Below are 27,200 nucleotides of genomic sequence, written 5' to 3'. Positions count from 1 at the left end.
TCAGGCTTCCCTGGTGGCTCAGACAGTAAAGAATCCACCTGCAATGCAGGAGATACATGTTCGATCCCTGAGTCAGGAAGATCCACTGGAGGAAGGAAATGGCCCCCCACTCCAGTATTTTTGCCTGGGACATCCCATGGATGGAGGAGCCTGGTGGGCTACAGTCTGTGGGTCACAGAGAGTCAGACGTGACTGAGAACTGGGCAGACAGGCGTGCATGAACTCACCCAGCTGTTCACGGTTGATGAGACAGTGCTTTGAGCCAGTGCTTTCCGTGTCTTCCTGCAGGGCGACAAGGACTTCCCCCCAGCGGCCGCCCAGGTGGCCCACCAGAAGCCCCACGCCTCCATAGACAGACACCCCTCCCCGAGGACCCAGCATATCCAGCAGCCTCGCAAGTGACCAGCGAGGACCCGGCGCCCTCACCAGGCACGCCTCAGTTCCCTGACACTTGGTATTTCCTCCAACAAAGAGAACTGGCATCTTCCTCAAAACACTGCCCCATTGGGAAATCTAAGACAAAGCAAAGTGCCCCTTCCTTTGCCTTCAATTTCCAGCTCTAAAACTAGAATCAGACCCCCAATCCTCATTTCCAGGGAGTCCTGGCTGGTATCGCTCGAGGACCATCACGCCTCTGTCTGTGCCCTGAGCAGAACTTACTAAGACCCGAGTGAAGTGACGTTGTTCCCAGTTTAGCTTCAGTTCTGGTTCATGAGTTGCTCTGCCAGTGGTCTTAAAAATTAGCAGGCAGAAATCTGGGAGGATTAGATTAAGGTCAGGGGAAAGCTCAATCATTGCATGCTTTTTAGTCATAGGACAATCAAATCTTAACACCTAGAGGGAAGAGAAAGAGATGAAGGCGTTGATTACAGAAAACCTGAGTAGGGAGGATACTGCATTAGACAACAGCATCACTGAATTTCCCTCCCTTGTGTGACGAGGGCTCAGATCACAGGGCGACACCAAGCTCTCCCAGAAAAGCCAGAGAAGAGCCTAAGCTTTGAAGAGGCTCCTTTATTCCAGGAGTCATCTGGCTGAAAAATTTTGCCCAAAGGGAATACTTCCAGACTGAAATTTCTCAGTGTGGGTCCCAAGTCCCGCACAGCCCCACCATCCACACAGGCTCGCCGGGAAATCAAGGCGAACCTTCATTTTTTCAGTGATCACCTCGAGAACTGCTTTGAAGTTCTCGGAGTGATCCCTGACCAGGTGGAGGAATAGACTCGTGGATAACCCTGGAACACTAGAGCAAAAGCATTGACCACAGGGAAAGATCAGATAAAAACCTGCCTTTGCTCCCCGAGGGAAAAGTAGAAGCATCATATCACCACTGGAGCTAGAAAAGCCTGTTTGTTAGTCAGTCGAAGTGTCAGAACAACCTCTGCCCTAGGGCACCATTCACTTGGATATCTCAGATTATCCTATGCTTTCTGCCCAGGTTTCCCGCCCAGAGCTGCCCTAGACTGCTTACAGCAATTGGGTGCCCTGCTTTTCTGAAAGGCACATGTTCAAATCTCCCAGAGAAAATGCTTTGGGAGCTGGTGTGGCCTGACTATCCCACTTGCCAGTGCACTACTTGCAGCAGATCCACAATGGGGGCAGCAGGCGCCCCACAGCCCTTCTGACACTCTTTCCAACTCCATGTCCACGATTGGTAAAGGTGACGAGACCTAGCTTTTGCCCCTCTCTAAGGGAAAAGCCAGCTCTGCTTCACATCTTAAAGGCAACATTTGGTTTCCCCTCTCATTGACTTTTGGAGCCAAGGTCTCACACTCACGGCAGTGCGTAGTCACATCTCGTACTTCTTAATCGCTGAGATGTTGCTATAAACAGAGGCTGGCTTTTGGAGATGACGCCTGGGTGTGTAGCCTCCTCCTGGCTACCTCCCGGAGCCGGCATCTCTGAGCGATCCTGAGAGCAGCCAGCGCCGGGTCAGTCTGTGGACTGCTGCGGAGATGAAGGCTCATCCTTGACACCTTCTAGTGCTGCAGCCAGGAGTGCCGTGCTGTGCATTTTTCTTGTCCTTTTAGCTACATCTGGCATGTATCTGTGGGCTCCCGATTGCTGAAAGCAAATTGTTCCCCTGAATGAGTTTATCCATGGTTAGCTTCAAGAATAATCGTTCTAATAAAGCTCCTGCGTGGTTTGTTTTCTCTTATATCTCAGAGATTGTTCTTTCTCATCTCGCTAGGGTTGCCAGATGGTTTCAAAAGAAATACGAACATGCAAAAATAAGGAGTATGTTCACAAATTGTTTCCCAGACACAAAGCCAAACTATTGGACACCTGGCACCTTGAGTCTAATCGCCTCCTTTGAAATGTCATAAAGTGGAAAAGCTTTAATGTGGTGGATTAAAATGTACTCCTTGGGCCGAGCAGCTGGCCCTGTGCTTGGAAGGTCCTTTGGGAACAGACTTGAAGAATGATTAGTAGTAAGCCCAGGGGTGGCTGTGAGCAGCATTTGACAAATAAGACATTCACCTAATTTATCCAAAGATCCCCTGGAACCCTTATGAGCAGGATGAGAAAATAATCGTAATTATTAGCTTCAAGATCCAGAGTCAGACTACAGATGTGGGCTGGGAGGGACCCTGACCTGTTTTCACCCTAGAAGGACAGGGCAGCTTGGTGGCCCTGAGCCAGGGGAAGGCACGCATGGCCAGAGTCTGTGTCCCCAGCCCTGGCCTCCCCTCAGCCCCTGATGTCACCTCTGGATGCTGCTCTTTGCATTCACGCCTCCACCTCCCTTTCTAAGTTGAGGACAGAATGAGGGTCTTGTGCATTTAGTGTCACTGGGTAGAGAGTTGTCCTAGGTACATAACATTGACTTGCCAGGCCATGTAGACTTCTGAGAAATGTTTGTGTAGACATTTGTTTGACTTACCAGGCCATGTAGACTTCTGAGAAATATTTGTGCAGACATTTGTTGGGAGGAGGTTACCAAACACTGCTATGACTCACTAGGACCCAGACCCTCCACTTAGAGAATGCAGCCTACCTTCTTCCAAAGTCTCTATTATCTCTCAAAATGATCTATGTCTAAGCAGACCTGAGAATGATAAGAGCCGCAGGTCTTCCACCATTTATTACACTCATGATTATATCTAGTTACTATATGACTATCAAGGGCTTCCCTGGTGGCTCAGAGGGTAAAGAATCCACCTGTGATGCAGGAGACCCGGGTTTGATCCCTGAGTCGTTAAGATCCCCTGGAGGAGGGCATGGCCCCACTCCAGTATTCTTGCCTGGAGAATCACATGGACAGAGGAGCCTGGCGGGCTACAGTCCACGGGATCACAAAGAGTTGGACACGACTGAGTCACTAGCACACACAGGAACAGAAATACCAACCACATAACAAACGTGGAGCAGAATTGCCTCCAGGGTGTTCCACATCGTCATGAACATCATCATCACCTGCATTTGTTAGTCACCACCATAACGAAGTACCCCAGACTGGGTGGCTGAAAACAGTGGAAGTGCGTGACTTCCTGGTCCTGGAGCCTATAAATTTGCAGTGAAGGTGTGGGCAGGGCCACCTTCCCCCAAAAGCTTCAGGGGCGATAATTCTTGGCCTCTTCCGCTTCCTGGCAGTGCCTAGTGATCATTGACTTGTTGCAACTCAAACCGAGTCTTTGCTTCTGTTGTTAATGTGGAAACCTTCCTGCATGTCCGTGTCCAAACTTCCCTCTTCTAAGGATGGCAGTCACTGGACCAGAGCCACCCCCATCCAGTGTGAAAACTGGAAGCATTAGTCATTTAGTCGTGTCCTACTCTTTGCCACTCCGTGGGCTGTAGCCCGCCAGGCTCCTCTGTCCATGGGATTCTCCAGGCAAGAATACTGGAGTGGGTTGCCATTTCCATCTCCAGGGGATCTTCCCAACCCAGGGATTGGACCCAGGTCTCCTGCATTGCAGGCAGTTTTCTTATCATCAGAGCCATCAGAGAAGCCCACCTAGATGACCTCACCTCAACAAATCAGATCTGCAAGAACCCTAATTCCAAAAAAGGTTGTGTTCATGGACCCTGGGACTCAGGACCTGAACTATCTATCTTCTCAGGGGGACATTATTCAATTCAGGACCTCAGCCACATGATGAAAAGCCGGAAACCCTGCTCCCAGCTCACACTGTTGGAATAGCTGTTCATCTGGTCAGTTGGTTTCCTGAGCTTTACTATGAGAAAGTTTTGCCCACTACAGATTGTTACAGTGTTGCTGGTCATAGAGCAGCCAGAACCTGTGTGCTGGAGGACCTGAAAGAGAGCAGGGCAGAAGTGCCATGGGATAAGTCACCCAGGCCATGGGGGGGGGGGGGCATTCACCCCCAGTTCTAGTAGCTCCTGAGATCGCAGCTCTCTGCTGCATGCATCCTCAGGTCAAAGTCACTATGTCCCAATAGCACATATCGTATGTTCTGTAAGTGATCCATGGGCAGTGGTCAGCCCGTTTCACAGATGGGAAGACTGAGACTGAAGCTCAGTCAAAAGGGTCAAAAGCCACCGTTAGCCAACACTTGTCCAGGGAAGATACACAAGTGGCCAATAGGCACCTGAAAAATGTTCAAGATCAACAGTCACCGGAGAGATGCAAATCAAGACAGTGAGAGACCCATTCACACCCACAAAGATGGCAGGGATCAAAAGTCCAAGTAATAAGCCTTGATAAAGATGTGGGGAAATTAAACCCATGCACAGTGACTCATACAGAGAATGAAAAACGGTGCGGCCACTTAAGAAAACAGGCTGGCAGTTCCTCAATTAAACAGAGTTACTGTGTGACCCAGCATGTCTATTCCTCGGTATATACCCCCAAATAAATGAAAACACATGTCTGCAAGAATTTGTACACAGATGTGTAGGGTAGCATTATATATAATAGCCAAAAGGTAGAAACAACCCAAATAGGTCCATCAACTGAGGAGTGAATACATAAAATGTTATATACACACATACACACAAATGGAATACTACTCCATTGTAAATATCGTTCCATTATTTGGCCATGCAAATGAATGCAATACTGATCTATGGGACAATAAGAGTGAACCTTGAGAATATTATGCGCAGTGAAAGAAGCCAGCCACAAAAGACCATGTACTATAGGATTCTGTTTACATGAAGTGTCCACAATAGGGAGACATCTAAAGACAGCGACTGCACAGGGCTGGGGGTTGGGGGGCAGGCAGGATACAGGGGGTGAGAGCTTAAGGAAACAGGGCTCCTTTCTGAGGTGATGGAAATGTTCTGAAATCAACTGAGGATGGGCCTAGAGGCTGTCACGCAGAGTGAGGTAAGTCAGAAAGAGAAGAACAAATAGCATACATTAATGCATATATGTAGAATCTAGAAAAATGGTGAAGGTGAAGTCGCTCAGTTGTGTCTGACTCTTTGTGACCCTGTGGACAGTAGCCCACCAGGCTCCTCCGTCCATGGGATTCTCCAGGCAGGAGTACTGGAGTGGGTTGCCATTTCCTTCTCCAGTGGATCTTCCCAACCAAGGGATCAAACCTGGGTCTCCTGCATTGTAGGCAGACGCTTTACCGTCTGAACCACCAGAGAAGAAAAATGGTATAGATGGATCTTATTTGCAAAATAGAAATACACAGACAGACAGATACATGGCCACCAAGCAGGGGAAAGGAGTTGGGGTGGGAGTAACTGGGAGGTGGGGACTGACATGTGTGCACCACTGATTCTGTGTAGAAAGCATAACCAATGAAAGCTTCACTGTGAGGCGCTGGGGGCTTCAGGGCTCTGTGTGCATCAGTCGCTCAGTCGTGTCCAACTCTCTGCGACCCCATGGACTGTGGCCCTGCAGCCTCCTCTGTCCACTCAGAGTTCTGCAGTGACCTAAAAGGGAAGAAAATCCGAGAAAGAGGGGATGTATGGATATGTGTGGGGCTGATCCACTTTGCCGTACAGGAGAAACTAACCCAACATTGTAAAGTGACTATGCTCCAAAAAAATTAATTTAAAAAACAAAATCACCTGAGAGGATGCTTGCATGTGTCTGTGATGACGATAGACCCATGGTCTCTTACACTCCTTTCGGGATCCTTAAGGAAGGTACCAGTCAGAGCCGACACGCCAGTAAGTGTAAGGTGATGAACAGGGGGCTTCCCTGGTGGCTCAGCTGGTAAGGAATCTGCCTGCAATGCCGGAGACCTGGGTTCGATCCCTGGGTTGGGAAAAATGCCATGGAGAAGGGAAAGGCTACACACTCCAGTATTCTGGCCTGGAAAGTTCCCATGGGTTGTATAGTCCATGGGGTCGCAAAGAGTCAGACACAACTGAGCGACTTTCACTTTCGATGGAGAGCTTGAGGAAAGGCTTAGGGTGGTGGGCTTTGCACTGGGGTAGGCTCACACCTACCTGGTTCCAACCTGGCCCCTGTTGGGGTAAGAAGTTTCTCAATCAGCATCTCTGGATCTCAGTCCTTCGTCTAATTGGGCCACTGTGTACACAGAGTTTTGTAGAGATGAAAAGAAAATTGCAGGCATTAACCCCCTGGTTAATAGGGAAACCAGTTTCGGTAGAACAGGGTTTCCAAATGGACAGCATGCTGGAACTGTGCAATGCTGAGATTGTGGGTTAGCAGGGAGAGAAGATTCCAGAAGGAGATGGTTGGCTCAGCGCCACTCTAGATTGTGTGCAGGAGCAGCAGCGAGGAAACACAGAGGAGACAGGAGGCGCCGTGAGACCCAAGGAGCAGGGATGGGCACCCTGGGAACCAAAGGACCCCCTGGGGATCCCGTGTGACCCCAAGGTCGACCAGGCTGCCTTCTGCCCTGGCTCCTGCATGCTATGCCCCGGTCTCTGTTGGGCCCATGTCACCTTGGTACAAAGCTCAGCCTTTGAATGGTTTCAGCAAGAAATGTGCTTGTAACTTACAAGTGTTACTGGAAGGAGTCCAGCCCTGGGAGGTGCCGGAGAGGAACATGCCATTTTCCAGTGCCTCCAGCTTTCCCAGCTGCCGCCGCTGGGGCCTGAGACCCACCCAGGGCACCAAGAAACAGACATCCTCGCGCCAAGTCCCCGGCGGGCCTCTGCTGCTTGGCCCGACCTGGGGAGACCAGTTCACTTTTTGGCACGTGCCCTCCCACAGGAATGAGAAGCCCTGGGAGAGTTCCTGTCTGAGGCCAGAGAAAGGAACTTGGGTTGGTCCTCAGGTCCATGTCTGTGGCATTGATGCCTGTCTGCTTCAGAGGACGCTCAGCTGCATCCTCAAACCAGGGTCCGGGTCAGCCCCACCGATGCAGTCCCAGAGGGGAGGTGCGCCCTCAGAGTCCATGTCCCTCCTCCCCCCGCTGGGCAGCTGGGTTTTCTTCTCTGGGCTCAGCTTCATCACCAGCAAGAGGAAGCCTCCAGAATCTCCCCGATGGGGCTGCGTGAGCATGCCGTCTATGTTCATTTATCATCATTACTGTGGAGGTTGTTAATTGATGATGCAAGACCAGAGACATCATGAGAGTCTGTCCAATTAAAGCCAATGCCAGGAGGGAGCTGAAGAGCAGGTGCGAAGGCAACCGGGCTCTGAGATGAGCGTTTTGAACCTGCTCGGAGGTTACACTGCCAAATGCTGACTCAAGTGTGCACCAGTGCACACCAGCCGGGAACGATCCTGCCCCCAGACCCAGTCCTGGCTCTTCCCCAAGCCAGCAGCCCGCGTGTACTCAGGAGCAAGGTTGTAGGTACCACAGCCCATGTGGCGGGGAGGGACCACCTGATCCCAGCGGGCACCAGGCTCAGGCACCCTGAGAAAGGGCAGGACTCAAGAGAGAGCCTGCAGGGTGGGAGATACAAAGTGTTTTTAATTAATGAATTCTTTTTTAAACATATGCCTCCTACCTCAGCAGCCTGTGGGGTTCTTCTGCAATCCTGCAGCTTTTTCTAACTTCACAGCTGCTGTGCTGGTTAAATGCTTCCCTCTACAAACCCCAAAGTAAACTTTTCTTCCCCAAGAGTTGACATCCTGCTGCCTCTGCAGTGTAAAACTGAAAACAAAACAAAAAAAGACAAGCATTTCATAACCTTCCCAGGAGATACCTATAGCCATATGCTCCTGAAGAACGGAGAGGGAGTGAATGGGTGGTAGCAGTTAACCAGGAAGTTTTGAGTACTTGAAATAGCCTCAATTGTTGTATTAGCTGAGGTTCTCCAGGGAAACAGATCCAGCAGAAGACAGGTGACAGATAGATGACAGATAGATGACAGATAGACGATAGACAGGAAGAACAGGTATAAATAAATATATAGATGGTACATGGATAGGTAGAATAGATATAAAGAAATAGGTACATGATAGATTGATAAATAGAATAGATACAAATAAATATGTAGATGATGGAGGATAGATAGAGTAGACATAAAGAAACAGATAGATAGATGGATCCATTCAATTCAGTTCAGTCACTCAGTCGTGTCCAACTCTTTGCAACCCCATGGACTGCAGCACAACAGATGGATAGACAGATTTAAGGAATTGGCTCATGTGACTATGGACGCCCATGCTCACTGAGTGTTCAGTTGCTCAGTCATCTCCAACTCTTTGTGACCCCATGGACTGTAGCCCGTCAGGCTCTTCTGTCCATGGGATTCTCCAGGCAAGAATGCTGGAGGGGGTTGCCATTTCCTTCTCCAGGGGATCTTCTCAAACCAGGGATTGAATGCATGTCTCCTGAATTGTCAGATGAATTGTTTACCACTGAGCCACCTAGGAAGTCCCGTGTGGAGGTTCATGAGTCCAAAATCTTCAGGGTGGGCCAGCAGGCTTCTCTGGAGACCCAGAGAAGAGCCAACATAATTCAAGTCCAAAAGCATTCTGCTGGGAGAATTCTCTCTTCTCTGGGGAGGACAATCTTGAGTTCTATTCAAGCCCACACACATTATGAAACGTAACCTGCTTCACTCAGGAGTCCACTGGTTTAAATGTGAATCTCAACCAAAAATACCCTCATAGAAACATCCAGCCTAATATTTGACCAAATATCTAGGCACTGTGGCCCAGTCAAGTTGACACATAAAATAGACCACAAGAGTTCAGTGTAGTTCATTTTTCTTGGAATTCTTAGAGCATCATGGATCTGTTTTTACTTTGACCATATGGCATACTCCTGACCTTCTATCTAACATTGAACTTGCTCTTCCGAACAGACATTCTAAAATTCAATTAAGGGAATGCATGACAAGAGAAAATAATTTTTCCCTCGTCTTCCCACTTAATCTTAAATATTATTATAAATCCAACTGCCATGCTTTAAAAAAAATCCAATTTGTCAACCGGAAAAGACCCCACATGATCTGATATAATGACCTGTTATAGTCTGGAGAAGATTTAGGACTCTATCCAGAAGCCCTGAGTGAGCTTTTTGATTACATTTCAGCATTGTCATTCTGTGCTGGTGAGTGTCACCTAAAAGAGAGTTCAACATTTTGTAGCACAAGGACTCAACTTCTGTGCAAATTAAACAGAAACCCGCTTGGGTCTTTCTTTGAACAGAGATGTATGCAAGGCTTCAGAGTATTAGTAAGGATCTTCAGTATCTCAAGGACAGTAGTCTTCATGGAGGGAGTGGGCAGCGTCAGCCCCAGAGAACGCTGGGTGGTGTCTGAGGACATACTTAGTTGTCACAACAGGGGACTGGAGAGGAAAGGGGGAAGCTGGCAGCTGAATCTTGTAAGAACAGGCCAGGGATGCTCATAAAAGTCCTTCAGCATTCAGGACAGCCCCTGAAACAGAGTATCCAGACCAAAGATCACCAATATGGAGGCTGGCCAACGCTGTTCCTTGTGTTCTTGTTGTTTTCCAGTTGTTAAGTCATGTCCAACTCTTAGCGACCCCAGGGACTGCAGCAGCCAGACTTCCCTGTCCTTCACCATCTCCCGGAGTTTGCTCAAACTCATGTCCATTGAGTCGGCGATCTGTTCTTATAGTAATACAACTGAACAATAAAAGGCAAATTCCCCTCATCCTGGAATCATGAGGGGAAAAAAAAAGTTACATGTGTGTCAGAGACAGAGCACGTTTTGTGGAAGCAGCTGAAGTAACTCAAGCTTGTATGCTTTTCAGTCCCTGGAGAAAAGACATCAAATTGCTATGATGCAGATTCACTGCTGGGTGCAATGGAAAATTCTAGATAAAGCAAGCTTTTTCTTGCTCGACAGTGTAATGGCTGTTTTCTCAGTCACCGATACGAAGAAGAGTAGAGATCACGATGTCTGGTTGGCTTCCCCTGCACTCTCCCTCAGGACGGGTGGGACAAACGCGCAGGCTCTTGGCTCAGCTGATTTAATAGACTCAAAAGGCGGTCTAGAAACTTCTCTCCAAACAATTGCAGCCTGTTTTCCAAAATAGATCGTGTGTGTCTCAAGCTGATTCACCTCAGAGTTATCCGTACAAGTGGCGAAGGGGAAAGCGGAAGCGGAAGCGGAAGAGGAAACCGAGCTCCTCTGTCAAGCGAGCGCCGAGTCTGATGTGGGTGAGGGGAGACCCTCGTGGAGGCAAACCTCGCTTCAGCTCACGTCTTTGTCCTCGTCCTGTGTCCTCGTCTCCTGGCATAGTCTCCACCTCCACCCCGCCGCAGCGCCGCCCCCCTCCCTGATTCTCTCACAGACGGACTAAGGACTAAGGCTTGCACTCGGGAGCGTGGCCCTTTTTCTCCCTTGGAGCTTACCGCCACCTAGATCCTAGACTAGGACTCCACACCTAGATCCTAGACCTGGAATGCTGCCATCTTGCCCCTCGTTTGGTTCTGAAAGCCTTCAGTGACTTTGTTCCACTTTTAGCTGCACCAGGTACCTAGAATACCAGAGTCACAAGGTATGGAAAGAAAAAAGTCACTGCATGAGATGCAACAAAAGTTTGCAAAAGTCACATGCTTTATCACCAAGTTCTCTCCCTTGGGTGTTAAGGATGCTGACATCTTTATATGTCAGTTGGCTAGAAACTCTCAGGTTCAGTCGCTTCCAACAAGCACCGTTTGTCCGGGAGCCATCACTGCCCTGAGGAAGTACGCCGGTCACTCTGTAAGTGGGCGGCACTTTCAGTCAGGGGAAGATTCATCTCAGTGTCGTTCACCAAAATTCACAAGCACCCCATGTATCACACTGGATCCAGAAAGGCTACTGCGGTGTTTGTGGGTCCCAGATCTTCTCAATCTACTTGCAGATCGGAAACCAGTGCACTGTGGGAGAACACCCATCCTCACCCGATGGGACCAATGTGAGAAACCCACATCTGGACAAGTGCCACCTGTCAGCCACATACAAAGTGGACATGAGCGGGCAGATTTTAGGAGTAGAAAGGATCTCTGAATGAAAACAATAACCAAAAAAGAGGGGAAAAAACCCATAAACATAATCTGGTAAACATGTTTGAGCAACCATAGTCAGGTTTCCATAAGCATAATAAGGGAACCCCCTCAAATTACATAGAATGCCACATCATCTATGTTTAAATCCCAGGCTAAAAAGTCCCTCATGTCCCTTTTGTTTTGGTTTCACAGTTAAAGCTTTTTCTGGCTTAATACTTACTTTTTTTACCCTCATATGTTAAATTGGACTTCCCTGGTGGCTCAGATGCTAAAGTGTCAGCCTACAATGCCAGAGACCCAGGTTCAATCCCTGGGTGGGGAAGATCTCCTGGAGGGGGAAATGGCAACCCACTCTGGTATTCTTGCCCGGAAAATCTCATGGACAGAGGAGCCTGATAAGCTACAGTCCATGGGGGTCACAAAGAGTTGAATAGGACTGTGCAACTTCACTTTCACTTTCATGTTAAATTATTTAATTATCCTCATAGAGGGCCTTAACGTATCAAAGAGCTCCAGAAGAAAAGCTTTCCTAGGAAACAACAGCAAAATCAAAGATTTTTATTTTGCAGGCACAGAACTTCAATATCTAAGAATGAAAACTGGTTTTAGTTCAATAAACAAGTATTTTCTTCAAGGACAATTAGATAAACTGAACATAAGAAGACATGATAAATGGGTATTTATTAACACTTTGTTTAAGTTATATAAGCTAAACCAAAGTTACTATTTTTCATAAATCAGAAAAGCATCCAAGTAGATTACCCACAGGAAGGGATTCTGAGCCTAAATTATCATATCACCATCACTACCATCACCATCACCATCATTATCGTCCCTTTCTTCCCCTTAATAAACACTTACTATCTACCAGGTACTCATAGCAACTCTGTTTGGTAGATGATTTTATTATTGCTATAGTACAGATGAGGAAACTTAAGACACGGTGTGGCAAAATGTACTTAATTTACACAACCAGTAGGTGGCAAAGCTAAGATTCATCTGACAACAAGTTCTATGCTCTCCACTGCCAGTCTTTAAAGAGCAGAACACTGCACTGTCATTTCTACACAATCCATCCTCCACTATCTCATTGCCATCCCCACACTCTGACCATGCATTTTGGCCCCCAGAGTTGGAGGAACAGTAAGGTCCTCTGCTTGTCAAACCCTGACTGGCATCTCAGGGATGCTTAGTCATGCTCTCAGGATGGATAACCCGAGGAGAAGTTTATAACCCATTCCTCCTGAAGGTCTTCTTTGGACCAGATTGTGAAAGGGAATAAATCTTGAAAGACTAGATCTCACTTTTGCTGCATGAAAACCCAGCACTAAATTCTCCTCCCAGAAGCCTAAGGATGGACCTCCTAGCCAGGCTCTGGGGAGAAAGGCATCACTTATCCTCAGGAAGTATCCTTCTTCCTTTTCATCATCACTGGAAAGATGGTGACCCAGATGGTTTGGGGCACTGCTCTGGGCACTGCAGACATCTCAGCAATGAAGCCAAACCCAGATCATAGAGTTCAGTAGACCTCCTGAGAAACCTGTATGCAGGTCAAGAAGCAACAGTTAGAACCGGACATGGAATAACAAACTGGGAATCAAAATTGGGAAAGGAGTACATCAAGGCTGTACTGTCACCCTGCTTACTTAACTTATAAGCAGAGTGTGTGTTAAGTCGCTTCAGTTGTGTCCAACTCTGTGCCAGTCTATGGACTGAAATCTGCCAGGCTCCTCTGTCCATGGGGATTCTCCGGCAAGAAAATTGGAGTGGGTTGTCATGCCCTCCTTCAGGGGATCTTCCTGACCCAGGGAGCAAACCCACATCTCTTACATTTCCTGCATTGGCAGCCAGGTTCTTTACCACTAGTGCCACCTGTGAAGCCCAGTATAGAAATTACATGATGCGAAATGCCAGGCTGGATGAAGCACAAGCTGGAATCAAGGCTGCCGGGAGAAACAGCAATACTTAGATATGCAGATGACATCACTCTAAGGGCAGAAAGTAAAGAGGAACTAAAGAGCCTCTTGATGAAGGTGAAAGAGGAGAGTGAAAAAGCTGGCTTAAAACTCATCATATACACAATGGAATATTACTCAGCTATTAAAAAGAATGCATTTGAATCAGTTCCAATGAGGTAGGTGAAACTGGAGCCTATTATACAGTGTGAAGTAAGAAAGAAAAACACCAATACAGTATATTAATGTATACATATGGAATTTAGAAAGATGATAATGATGACCCTATATGGGAGAAAGCAAAAGAGACACAGATGTAAAGAACAGACTTTTGGACTCTGTGGGAGATGTGAGATTGGGATGATTTCAGAAAATAACATTGAAACATGTGTATTACCACATGTGAAATAGATCGCTAGTCCAGGTTTGATGCATGAGACAGGGCGCTCAGGGCCGGTGCACTGGGATGACCCTGAGGGATGGGATGGGGAGGGAGGTGGGAGCGGGGTTCAGGATGGGGGACACATGTACACCCATGGCTGATTCATGTCAATGTATGGCAGAAACTACTACAATATTGTAAAGTGATTAGCCTCCAATTAAAATAAATTAATTAATTAAGAAAACAGCATTCAAAAAACTAAGATCATAGCATTCAGTCCCATCACTTCATGGAAAATAGATGGGCAAACAATGGAAACAGTGACAGACTATTTTCTTGAGCTCTAAAATCAGTGCAGATGGTGACTGCAGCCATGAAATTAAGACACTCGCTCCTTGGAAGAAAAGCTATGACTAACTTAGTGTACTATAAAGCAGACACATTACTTTGCCAACAAAGGTCCGTCTAGTCAAGGCTATGGTTTTTCCAGTAGTCATGTATGGATGTGAGAGTTGGACGATAAAGAAGGCTAGGCGCCGAAGAATTGATGCTTTTGAACTATAGTGTTGGAGAAGACTCTTGAGAGTCCCTTGGACTGCAAGGAGATCCAACCAGTCCATCCTAAAGGAAATCAGTCCTGGGTGTTCATTGGAAGGGCTAATGCTGAAACTGAAGCTCCAATACTTTGGCCACATGTTGTGAAGAGTCAACTCATTTGAAAAGACCCTGATGCTGGGAAAGATTGAGGGCAGGAGGAGAAGGGGCATGACAGCAGATGAGATGGCTGGATGGCATCAGCAACTCAATGGACATGAGTTTGAGCAAACTCTGCAGTGAAAGACAGAGAAGTCTGATGTGCTGCAGTCCATGGGGTCACAAAGAATCAGACATGACTAAGCAACTGAACCACAAAGGCCATAAGTGCAGTGTGGCCCTGGGGACTAGGAGTTGGGTCACCTTTCCACCTTCTTGGAGATCATACTTGGTCCAGGACAGCTCACCAGAACTGGTGCTTACATAGGGTCTGAGCTGAAGGGCTCTGGCCTGATTTTCTCTGGGGAGGATATGAGCACCCAGAAGGCCTTGAAAACCCCTTTCTTACCTTATCCCCACCACAGGCCTTATTATGTTGATCTGCCTTTCGTGGAGAGTCTCTGGGGTGCTGAGACATTCCTGATCAGGAATGGAGGTTGAGAAGAGACGGAGAATGCCTGAGGACTGTCAGTCAAGGTCACCAGCACAGAGAGTCTGTGCTCAGAGTGGCCCCCAGCACCCCTCTGCCCAGCGGTACCAGGCAGGGTATGGAGCATTCACACAGGGACCTGTTCTTCTGTAGGAAAATGACTGTCCTGCCGGCATCACAGAGAACATGCAGCAAAGCCAGGACCAGACCCCTGTCTGTCTGTCTCCAAAGACCTTTCCCCACACAGCTTAGGACCTCCCTGTCTCTGTTTGGTTTAATTAAGCAAGCCAAGCGTCTTCTTCCCCGTATGCTTTTCTGGGAGGAGAGCCAGGCTGTGTCTAATGACGCAGAGTATTTTCCATGTTGCTGTTTCTACGGAGCTGATGTAGCTGGTTTTCACATTCATCACGTATCTTTCTAGTTAAACTCCAGCACCCCCATCCATAGGGCCTTAATCAGCAAGGTCCCAAGAGGCACTGGTTGCCACCCACCCCAGCCCCTCTGCTGAAGCCGCCGGTGGCAGGTCTGTTCCTCGATGCCTGGGCAGATGACGTGACGGGTGACTGGCTGCCCCAGGTGTTTCCAGCTTCCTCCAGGTCCTGCTCATCACTATTCTTGCCTGGAGAATTCCACAGACAGAGAAGCCTGGAGGGCTACGGTCCATAGGGGTTGCAAAGAGTCAGACATGACTGAGCACCTAACAATTTCACTTTTCAGCGGTCACCAGACATTTAGTCTCCAGATAGAAAGGCTTGTTGGGTCATGGATGTGGCCTCTGTAAAGTCAAGGACCTTTCAGAGCCAATGGGAAGTGAGTGGGTGGGTGTGGAGATGGGGCAGGAGAAGGGTCAGAGTTCAGAGCTCTAATCACTCACCTGGGAGTCTGACCTTTTATGCTAAATGAAGTAAGTCAGACAGAAAAATATATATATTCTCACTTATATGAGGAATCTTAAAAAACAAACAAAAACCTAATTCATAAGATACAGAGAAGGGACTGGGGGTTTGCCAGAGGCAGGACGTGGAGGGTGAATGAAGTAGAAGGGGGTCCAATGATACAAACTTCCAGCTGTAAAATAGTAAGTCTCATAACTCATCGGATGTAATGGACAGCTCGGTGAGTATGGTTAATAATACTGTATTGCATATTTGAAAGTTGCTAAGGTAGTAAATCTGAAAAAAATTCTCATCCCAAGAAAACATGATAACTGTATGTAGTGATGAATGTGAACTCGATATGGTAGTGATTGTTTTGCAAAAACCCTGATGCAGGAAAGATTGATGGCAGGAGAACAGGGCGGCAGAGGATGAGATGGTTGGATGGCATCACTGACTCAGTGGACATGAGTTTGTGTAGGCTCTGGGAGTTGGGGATGAATAGGGAAGTCTGGCATGCTGCAGTCCATGGGGTCGCAAAGAGTCAGACACGACTGAGCAACTGAACAACAACGACAAACAGTGAAGCATTACGTTGTACACCTGAAAGCAATATAATGTTTTATGTCAATTATGTCTCCATTTTTAAGAAAGAAAACAAAATTGTCTGGGCCCGTTAGGTCTTCAGTGCCAACTCCACACCCAGATGGAAACACCCACCACCTGGATTGGTGCCCAAGCAGGAGTCGGCAGGCTTTCTGAAAGTCAAAACTTGAGGTTTTGTGGGCACATGGCCAGTGTCACAGCTGGTCCACTGTGCCCCTGGAGAATAAAAACTTCCGTGGACGACACATCACTGAGTGAGCGGGCTGGGCTTCAGCACAACCACCTTGCAGAAACAGCTAGTGGCTGGTTTTGAACTGTGGGCTGTGGGCCACTGGGCTAGAGGTGGCGGTCCAGGTCACAGCTAAAGATCAGCAGTCTCTAGCTGGCATTTAAAGCCAGGGGCTGTTGAGATGCCCAGTCAGGGATGCAGAGAATGGTTCTCAGGATGGAACCTGCTTCTAGCCTTCAGGGGTAAGTGGGGGCTGTGGGAGGCAGAGGATGGCCATAACATGACCCCAGTGGTCAGAGAGGTGGGGCAGAGAGCGAGTGTGCGTGTTGAGAAAGCCCCCAGCAGGGCTCTTAGGATGTTAGGGAGGATGAACGTCCAGGCTTTCAGCATCTCTGATACATCCGCTGGGGTGGTGCTTCAGATTGAACTGTGCCCCCCAAAAGGCTTACCCCAAGCCCCTGTCCTGTTGTTGCTGCTCAGTAGCTAAGTCACGTCCGACTCTGTGACCCCAGAGCCTGCAGCACGCCGGGCTTCCTTGTCCTTCACCACCTCCTGGAGTCAGCTCAAACTCAAGTCCCTGTGAATGTGCCCTTATTTAGAAATAGGGTCTTTGCACATGTCCTTAAGTTACAATGAGGCCACGCTTGCTTAGGGTGAGTGGGTACTAATCCAATGATTAGTGGCCTTACAAAAAGGGGGAAATGTGGACACAGATGCACAGAAGGAAGCCACCATGTGGTGATGGAGGCTGCCACAAGCCAAGGAATGCCAAGGAATGCTGGCAACAACGAGGGGCTGGAAGAGGCAAGGAAGCACCCACCCCTGGAGCCTTTGCGGGGGACAGGCATGGGAGATTTTGATCTTCTGCCATCCCTAACTACTAGGGGATACATTTCCATTTTCTTGAAGCCATCCAGAAAACCTGTTACAGAAATCACAGGAGAATAACCCAGGTGCAGCTGTCTTTCTGACAGTTTTCCAAATTGTGCTGATGCTGGTGGCCCCAGGAACCCTGGCCTTTGGCGCATCATTGCTTTATGTAACTACAGACATCCATCTGCCGGCTCCAGGAGAATGCAAGAGTTTCCCAGAGATCACAAGAGCCAACTGGCCTGATACTAGGACTAGGAGTGTGTGAAAAGGAAAAGTAAGTGAAAGTGTTAGTCACTCAGTGGTATCCAACTCTTTGTGACCCCGTGGACTGCAGCCCACTGGGCTCCTCTGTCCACAGGATTCTCCAGGCAAGAATGCTAGAGTAGGCTGCCATGCCCTTCTCCAGGGGATCTTCCTGGTCGAGGGATGGAATCCAGGTCTCCTGTGTTGCAGGCAGATTCTTTACTGCCTGAGCCACCAAGAAAGCAAGTGTGTGTAGAGTAAGAGAAACACCGACTGGGGCTCAGGACAGGCCCAGTATGTGCTCAGCAGTGGGAGGGAGAAGGCAGGGGTTTTTGCTTTTCTGACCCCCAACCTCTGACCTCTCACCTCACAAAGGACATCATATGCGTCAAACAAGGGAGACCCATTGCAATGGGGTTTGGTCAGGAAGGATGGCCAGACTGCAGCTTTCAACCATCACTCAGGTTAGAAGGTAAAAACTTGTCCCCCCAACCCCAGAGTCAAGAAGTGGGGGGACCGTGGGGTGACTCAGGGAATCCTCTGCCCAGGGAGTGCGGACATATGGCAGCCTTCTTCACAATAGGGTGGCAACCTCCCCACCACAACCAAACCCTCCTAACCCTCCTATCTTTGGTGGCCCAGAGAGGAGCCCTCCTGGTTCATCTTCACTCAGTTCTTGGTCCTATTAACGCTCCTTTTTCCAAACCATGAAAAGCTGACATAATATCCTTGCAGCTACATGACTTCTTGATTTTGTGTTTTAAATAACTCTTGAAATAGCAAGGTGAATTTGAGTTTCATTTATATACTTATAATTTTTTTATCCAAAAAAAATGCATCAACATCTTGTTCGGTTTTGGGGTTTTTAAATGAGAGCAGTGATGAGCTTGGGTGGGATGAACAGGCAGACGATGAGAGGTCAGCAGGGTGACAGTGGTCGCCCAGGGGATGGGGAGCTGTGGGCGAGCTGACAATTTACCTGAGCCATCTGCATATCAAAGTGTCTTGTCAGCAGACTGGGGGGTTTCCGGGCCACCTTTCATGTCCTTGTCTGGAAACCAGCCTGGTCATCATTATGGGAGACAGCAGGAGTGACCTGCTGGGAGCCAGTGACCACATGAAGAGCTGCCTGCAGAAGCCCTTGAGATACTTGAGGGGTGTGACTTCCTGACCACAGCACTGCCCAGAGCAGAGGCAGACCGGAAGAACGTCCCAGGAACACCCTGCCTTACGACCATCCCTCACCCCGCCTCATTCCCGCAGTCACCACCTCACCACCCCTCTCCCTGGAGCCTCATGGTGCTGGAAGAAGGTTCTGTCACCAGGTTCAGTGGGGAGAATAAAAACTATCTCTCTCACTTTTCATGTCAGCTCACAGATTTCCTAATGAGGAGGGTCCTTTGTATACTGAAAATCCTTGGACTGCAAGGAGACCCAACCAGTCAATCCCAAAAGAAATCAACCCTGAATATTCATTGGAAGGACTGATACTGAAGCTGATGCTCCAATACTTTGGCCACCTGATGTGAAGAGCTGACTCACCAGAAAAGACCCTGAGGCTGGGAAAGATTGAAGGCGGGAGGAGAGGATGAGATAGTTAGATAGCATCACTGACTCGATGGACATGAGCTTGAACAAACTCTCAGGGAGAGGGACAAACTTTCAAGGACAGGGAAGCCTGGCAGTCCATGGGGTTGCAGTCAGACATGACTTAGCAACTGAACAATAACAGCACACACACACACATATATATCTGAATCGCTTTGCTGTATACTCAAAACTAAAGCAACACTGTAAATCAACTAATAAATAAACACACATATAAATGTATTTCTAGAAAGATGCACACGTATCTGAGGGACTGCCCTGAGGGAGCATGAGTCATTTTTCATCCTTTATTGTATTTGGTGGATTTCTCTTGTTTTTGTGTATTACTTTTTTTAGCTGTTAAAAGGAAATGAAATTAATTAATTCTTTAAAAAGCTTTCCAAGGATGTGTTGTGGGTAAAGAAAAGAAACTAAAATGCATTTATGCTGCACCACTTAAGTCAAAGAACACATATAAAAATAAAACTACATTTCTGTTTCTATATAGTTGTTGTTCAGTTGCTAGCACATGTTTTACTCTTTGCGACCCCGTGGATGGCAGCACACCAGGCTTCCCTGTCCTTCACTGTCTCCCGGAGTTTGTTCAAATTCATGTCCTTTCAGTCGGTGATGCTATTTAACCATCTCATCCTCTATCTCCCCCTTCTCCTCCTGCCCTCACTCTTACCCAGCATCAGAGAAGACATGTAAATAAATACACAGGAACATGGCTAGAGGGTGCCTCCCTACCAGTGGGCACTTCTGAGAAGAGGTAGGATGCAAAGAGATTATTTTAACATGTGCAGAGGTATTCACAGACAGCTCATCTAATGAACTTAAAAATCTTACCTTTGAGATACAATGTGAAAAATAAGAGTGTGTCAGATGAAGGAAGTGCACACCTACTTTGATCAAAATGAGTAACATTAAAAATACTGGTATCACTGTACCATTTTCTAATTTATACACACTTAGGTTTATCCCAATAGCACACTGTTGTACCATGAGACTGTTTATTTCACAAGTGATTTTTAATTCTGTAGCCACAGTTTTACATGACCACACCTTGTTATACTTTTTAAACTTTAGATACAGAGTTTGTTTGAAGGTGACAGGGAAAGACACATTCTTTCTGCCGAACAATATATCCCATCTAACTTAAAGATGATTAACCTTTTGGATATCAATAATTGAAATGGCTGGGGTCACCGTTATTTGTAGGTCCCCAAATAGCCCTGAGGTCTAAATAGGAAAATAGCTTTTATAAACCGTAACAAAACTCTCACCTCAAAATAAAATGCTATGAAATTTACACTGTTATATCCTTATTCAACATTTTTACAATATCCAGAAACCTACAGAAGTTTTAGAAATGACAATGAAAATAGTTTTACATTCAGAAAGCAAAGCTTATACCAATGTGACATAACCTGAAACCTGACCCCTGTGCAGAGTGCACACAATTCTTCATCACCCTTCTTAAAGACACATATCGTCAGATACCCAGCACGTGCCGGGCAGAACGAGGGTTTGAATGAAAAGGACTCCAATGAGATCTGCCTTGCCTGTTTGTTTCAATGGGGTCTAGTACTCAAATTCCTTGGGATGTCCCGAAGGCTCATGGGGTTGCTGGTAACACTGTCAGGTTTCTAGCATCCTTTCCTGGTTTTCATCCAGTTTTGACAGAACCGTGAGGTTCCAAACCAGCTTCCAGAATGTCTGCTCAGAAACTGGTGTTAAAGTGCTTCATGCGACCTCCCAAAAATCTCATTGGATCAACACAGGCCACTGCTGGGCCTGCCTGGGTTCATTTAGTTTCTCATCCACATTTTCTTCAGAAACGGAGAAAGATGTCCCATTATCATGAAGTGATTCTCTCAAAAACCAAACTGCATGAGCGGTGATCGATTAGAGCATCTCAACACTTGGAAAGACTCGGGGGGGTTCTCCGTGCCTCCACGGGGTACCGAGCCTGGTACCGAACCATCTGCAACCCCGGGCTGAATGCCTGGTGGAGCTCCCCCCAAGAATCCCCTCCGGATTCCGCCACTCCACGCCGGGGACGCAGCCAAAAGCAGAGAGGACCCAGGCCCCACGACACACCCTCGTCCGGGAGCCGCCCAGCCAACACCATCTTTCAACAAGGACACAGTGGAGGGATCCCGGTGGGGTCCTGGGCTGTCTCATCCTCAAATACACCAGGTCATAGCTGACATTCCCTGGGAGCTATAGTGGCAGTCCCCTTTGTGAGCACAAAACCCAAACTCCTTCCAGTGTGTGTGTGTGTGTGTGTGTGTGTGTGTCTGTGTGTGTGCACGCGCGCGCATGCTCACATCACATCACACGCCTCCACTTGCAGCTGAGAGCCGTCAGACCACTGCAGGGCTTGCCTTTCACCTGAGCCTTGTTTCAGGCTGGGTCAGGGGAAGCAGAGATTGACCAGCAGCCATCTCATTCAACTGAGTTCCTCAAAAATGAGCTAAATCAAACCAGGTCGGGGTGGTTTTGGGAGGTGGGGTGATTTGGTTTGTTTTTCTATTTCTTAAAAAAAAAAACTTCCAGTGGAATTTTTTTTAGCTGCTGATTTTAAATGTTAATGAAAAAACATGAATTCAAAGGCACATCCCTGAGCCACTGACACAGGAGTTGCCCTGAGGTTTGCAACAAATTCTCCATGCTGGAGCAGGCAGGACAACCAGGGTTTCAGGAAGAGCTGTTTTGTTACAAGTTTTTTATGGCAACAGCCCCCACTCCACCAGTGGTCATGATTATGTATCAATTTATGTATCAATGCCAGTTGTGGAGGTGAATGGGACTTTGTTTGAATCACTCTTGATGGATCCTCTCTGCTTTCCTTCCCAAGAAGACCTGGTCCCCCAGGCCAGGCTGAAAAGGGGCTCGGTGTGAGCCTGCTGCCCGGAACAGCGAGGAACAGACGCACAGAACAGATGGATCACCATGAGCCGGGCACCCACAGCCAAGGGCAGAATCCAAACAGGTTCCCACGGGGCTCGTGAGCGTGGGTGGCGTGTTAGAATGTCCCCAAATACTTGACAGAAAAAGTGCCAGCACTTCATTTGATAAAAGACAGATTACAACCAGCAGCTTACAATAGTTCCTGATTAATCTCAACACTGCAGGGAATACCTGCATCCTATCAGATATCAGGAGGGAAGATGAAACAGCTAGGGGTCCCAGGTGAACCTGGGACTAGGGCTCATTTCGCAGAGCAAGCTCGGGTGAACGATGCAGAGATGGTCCTCTGTCTTAACGTAGTGTGGGTCAGGCAGGAAAACGGTGCCCCTGCCAGAGGCTGTGGGACACAGATCAGCCCTTCTTCTTAGCCTTGGCTCCTTCATCCATCCCTCAGCGGTGCTTCTCTTCATAGTAACTGGGTGCCCGTGACTCTTCCTGGAGACCGCGGGCTCTGCATCCAATTCAGGACTGCGATCTGGCCCCCACCTCGTGGGATTCAGTTTCAGAGCCTCATCTCCACTCAGTGGACTTTCCAGAGACCTGGCTGGCCACTGACGGCCCGGAAGGAAGTGGGCAGAGGCAGCTCGGACTGGCCAATCCCCTCCCCGCACCGACAGATCCCACTTTCCAACTGACGCCACAAACTCGACCCTCCACCGCAGAAGGAGCGAGTCGCAGGAGGGTCGAAAGTTGAGATGACGACCTAGTACGGTTTCCAAGCGTATTTCTGAGGCTTCTGGGGCCGCCAGGAGCCTGTGGGGAGACGCTGCAGGAAAAAGTCAGGAAGGTTCATAATGCTGTGTGTTGCATTCCTTGGGTGTAGCTGAAGACACGGAAGGCCTCTGAACACTGTGGTCATTCCAGCTTTTCCCTCCCCTCTCCCGGCGGTGAGCCTGGCAACGGGGCTGACTGTAGAACATGTGATTCATGGGAGCAGAGAGAAAACACCGTCCTCACACCACACACGCAAGGTATCAGACGGGGAGGAACCAGTTCTAGAGGTAAAATCGATGGGTGGTCCATCTGTGTTGTCACAGCCACCTCTTCGTACACAGAGGTTGAATTTTTTTCTTTTTCCTAAATACAAGGGTTCACTTCCACGAGAGGCAACTGAGAGGCCCTGTGAAGTGACTTCACGTCCACTCCAAAGCCATTTCAGCCGCCAGAGTCCCGAGTTTCTAAGAATCAAGAAGTCTCATTGGGAGGGATGATTCCCAGGCATTGCCCTGGGAAAAAAAGCAGCACTGACATTATCTTAGAAATATTTCTTCTGTCTAGTGTGATAACAACTCATTCAGATGCTAAAAAGTGTTAAAATATAGCTCACCTTTCGCCCTAACTCTATTTATATATAAATCCCTGAGAAGGTACCTGTCAAGTTGAAATTCACTATTTACAGTTACTAAACATCAGGAGTGCAAAGCAGACAGCAGATCCTTTGTACAGCAGGGCGGAGCTCTCATCTGTCAGGTGAAACTGCAAGTCACTCAGTCGTGTCCGACTCTTTGCGACCCCATGGACTATGCGGTCCATGGAATTCTCCAGGCCAGAATACTGGAGTGGGTAGCCTTTCCCTTCTCCAGGGGAATCATCCCAACCCAGGGATCGAACCCAGGTCTCCCGCATTGCAGGCGGATTCTTTACCAGCTGAGCCACCAGGGAAGCCGCATCTGTCAGGAGAGCAAGCTAAATCTCCCTCCCTATACAAAAAGAAGGTGGTGGATGGGGCGGAATTCTGCACAGAAGCAGCGGGCGAAATCTGCCGTCCATTCACTCTTGAGTGTCTGGAGGGCATGATATGGTAAGTCATCAGGGACACTGGATCTCTCATGACTCCATGGTTTTCTGCTCTTTTTAGACCTCTAAGTAGTGGCGCCAGGGATGATCAAGGCATTTTAGCTAAATCTGGAGCAGAAGATAGGCAGAAAACAAAAAAAAGAAAAAGAAAAAGTGAGGGGAAAAGGAGGCAAAAGGGCCACCAGGGAACATATGTGGTGACAGAGCTGGGGGCGGGGGACACTGCCCATCAGTGACCCTCTCCCTGACTGGCACTTGGGGAGAGGGAGGGGTGAGTCCTCGGGGAGAAAAGTGCAGCCAACCATTCAAAGCAACCAAAACATATCAACACAAAACATGATCTCAGTGCAGGGTGTGGACTGGACCATCGGGGAGACGAGACGCGTTTCTCTCCACCTCGGGGACCAGCGCTCATCTCATCCAAGGGCACTTGGCCAAGCCCAGCTCTCAGGCTCAAGGGTGACCCACAGCCTACCACATCAGTGATGCTCAAAGCGGGTCCAGACCTATAGGCCATTCTTCCTGGGCCCTTCTGGAACGAGGGAGGAATTCATTAAAATCTGACTTTAAAAGCTGTATTATCGTCACATCTGCCTCCCATTAGCCTGGGTGCAGCCTGATGGTCTGTTCATTGAGGTTTTTTGGAGAGATGAGTGTAAGATGCTCGATGTCTGATGGTGGGGGGCAGGGGGAAAGAGGAGGGAGAGGCCAGTGCCATGTACCCACATCATGAGATGGATGGGTGCTTGTCGCCACGTGGCCAGGGAGCACAATTTCCCCTGTGAATCCAGAGATAGAATAAACAGCTTTCCATTAGTCTGTAATGGTTTAAATCGATGGCTTATATGCAGGATAATATTTAAATAAAGTGCTGTTGGTAGTGCATATGTGAGAGATACTCTGCAACCCATAGCCAGACATTCATTAGTATTTCTCAGCTTTTTGGAGATAAAACTATGGGCAGAAAATTCCCACAGAGAGCTCAGGCAAACCACACCTGTGCGCTGCCAAAGTTCCCGAATCTTGGAAAGTCTACAAAGTCTGCATGAGGATGAACTGAACACGAGGGGCCATCATCAAAGAAAAAATAAAATTCCACACCAGGGATCTCTTGGAATTGAGTCGGGAGGAGGAAGCAACCCAGCTCACTCCAGGAGAATTTGCCAAAAATATGTTTGCTTAATATTCAGCTCTAATCCCTATTTCTCAAAAAATGTATGGCCCACCCATGTCAGTAGTTTGCAGAACTCTACGCTTTTAGCATCTTTTTTTACATCTTAAGGATATTTGAATTCAATTGTCTAAGAGCACATAACTTAATTTTGTATTTCTAGTAATAATTTATTAGAGTTGCCTCCATTTTCTTAAACACTTTTTTTTCTATTTTTGAGTATGTTCAAGACTTTATATGCAGATTATCTAAAACCCCTTGCTTAAAATGAGCTTAGTTCTAGCAATAAATACACACTCCTCTATATAGTCTCATACTTTGACAATTGGTTTTCTTCATTTTTACCACTGGATGGACAAGAGAGCTTCAGAAATTAAAGGAAATTTGACTACTCTGTCTTACTTGGTCATTTTGTGGTAAAGCAGCAAATGCCTTTATCCAATAGAAATCTTCAACATCACTTAATCCAATTAAGGACGTGTGGTGCTTATGAGCACCCCCCAAGGAGATGGAAAGGCAAAGCCCCCAATAAAAAAAAAGCAAAAGAGGGCCCACAGGAGGAGAAAGCCACAAATTCTGTGTGAAATCATAGAGATATCACAAATAATTATTGCTAGAAACAGTATTTTAAACAAAGGGTCTTCAGACAAATGCATTAAGACCGTCATAAATATTTACAAAGAGCCCTATCACTGGTCAAGTAATGTAAGCTGGATCATAACTGAAAAATACAAAACTCTACAGAAAATGTCCTTTGGATAAATTGGTCTTAAATATTCTTCACTGAGGTTCTAACGGGGCTTTCCTGGTGGCTCAGTGGTCGAGTTTTAGGTAGAATGCCCACTAGGAGTACTGACTGCTGGGGGAACTGGTTTTAGGCGATTCAATTAGGGCTCGGCCCAGTTCACTCTTGGGTGCAGCCTGAGCAGACAGGAACGTTTTCTGGGCCCCGGAGGGAGCCTATGCGCCCGGGCTGTGCTGTGCGTAAAAGGCAAGGGCGGGGGCGCACACTTGCAGGGAGGACCGCACCCAGCGTCCCCGCCGCCTCCCCCGGGGCTCCGGGCAGCTTCGCATCCCCGGCCGGCGGGCTCTGCGTGCGGCCTCACCCCTGCGCGCCGGACACACCCCGCCTCACGTCCTTTTCCTCCAGGATGACGTCCGCTTTTCCTTCTGCGCCGCGGCCAGCCGCTGCTTCTCCGCCTCCTCCGCCTTCCGCTTCTCCTCCTTGGCCTCCTTGTACCGCCACTTGGGCAGCTGCAGGTGGCTGCTGTCCTTGGTGCTGCCGCGGGCCGCCCGCTCGGGCTGGAAGGTGGGCGCGGGCGCCTTGCTGACGCGCACCTTGGGGATGGCCACGCCGGGTCGCACGCTGCTCCGCCGCAGCAGCTGCAGGGGCAGGAGGCTGGCCCTCCGGGGGGCGGCCGGCGGCTGCGAAGACGCGAGGCCGGCTCGGGGGGCCTGCTCTTTGGAGACCCCCGCGGCCTGGGAGGTCTGGGATTGTGGCTCAGGGCCCCTCGCCTGGGCTTGCGTGTCCGGGTCCCCACGCAACGCCAGGATCTCCTGCACCGCCAGCCGCCTTTTGCCCACACAGGGGGGGCTCTCGGGGCACACGGTCTGGCAGACGATGGCCACGGCGGGGCTGTAGAGGCTCGTGGTCATCTTGACCATGTGGTCCAGGGCTCCCCCGTCCTCCAGGCCTTGGCGCGAGCGGGAGGTCAGCGTGGACCGGACAAAATCCGTGAGCTTCTGCAGGCAGCTCTTGGAGCCCGCGGGCTTCTGACCCGCTTCCGGGGCCAGTGGCAGCTCTGGCTTGTACTTTTCCCCAAACTGCTCGGGGCAGGGTCGCTCCAGCAGCCTCTGGATGACCCGAACCGCTTCAAACCGTCCAGTGTAGGTAGCCCACTCCTGGGAGGACATTCCCCGGCGGGAGTCCCTGGCATGGACATCCGCCCCTGAAAACCAGAAAGAGGAAATAGGAATGGGTGGGTGCAAGCAGACCTTTTCCCTTCCACAG

At 48.5% G+C, this 27,200-nt stretch overlaps 2 protein-coding genes across 5 annotated transcripts in view; one reads left to right on the top strand and one right to left on the bottom strand.

Annotated features, from left to right (window-relative positions):
* DAP (death associated protein) overlaps nucleotides 1–27,200 on the top strand; it is a 98,448-nt gene that overhangs the window by 62,163 nt on the left and 9,085 nt on the right. Inside the window, exon 4 of one of the 3 annotated variants that reach the window (XM_020884067.2) lies at nucleotides 289–2,158. The exons of the other annotated variants lie outside the window; for them this stretch is intronic. Coding sequence (XP_020739726.2) covers nucleotides 289–402 — 114 coding nt within the window. The 3' untranslated portion in view covers nucleotides 403–2,158. Of the gene's footprint in view, nucleotides 1–288; nucleotides 2,159–27,200 lie in introns of those variants that run through there. 3 annotated transcript variants of the gene reach the window in all.
* ANKRD33B (ankyrin repeat domain 33B) overlaps nucleotides 20,258–27,200 on the bottom strand; it is a 104,056-nt gene continuing 97,113 nt past the window's right edge. For both annotated transcript variants that reach the window (XM_070476486.1, XM_020884066.2), the window contains one exon: nucleotides 20,258–27,138. In XM_070476486.1, coding sequence (XP_070332587.1) covers nucleotides 26,321–27,138 — 818 coding nt within the window. In that variant the 3' untranslated portion in view covers nucleotides 20,258–26,320. The remainder of the gene's footprint in view (nucleotides 27,139–27,200) is intronic.

This window comes from Odocoileus virginianus, chromosome 14 (assembly GCF_023699985.2).
Source record: "Odocoileus virginianus isolate 20LAN1187 ecotype Illinois chromosome 14, Ovbor_1.2, whole genome shotgun sequence".
Classification (NCBI taxonomy): domain Eukaryota; kingdom Metazoa; phylum Chordata; class Mammalia; order Artiodactyla; family Cervidae; genus Odocoileus; species Odocoileus virginianus.
The sequence above is the reverse complement of the archived record's forward strand: the minus strand, read 5'-3'. Positions and strand labels throughout refer to the sequence as shown.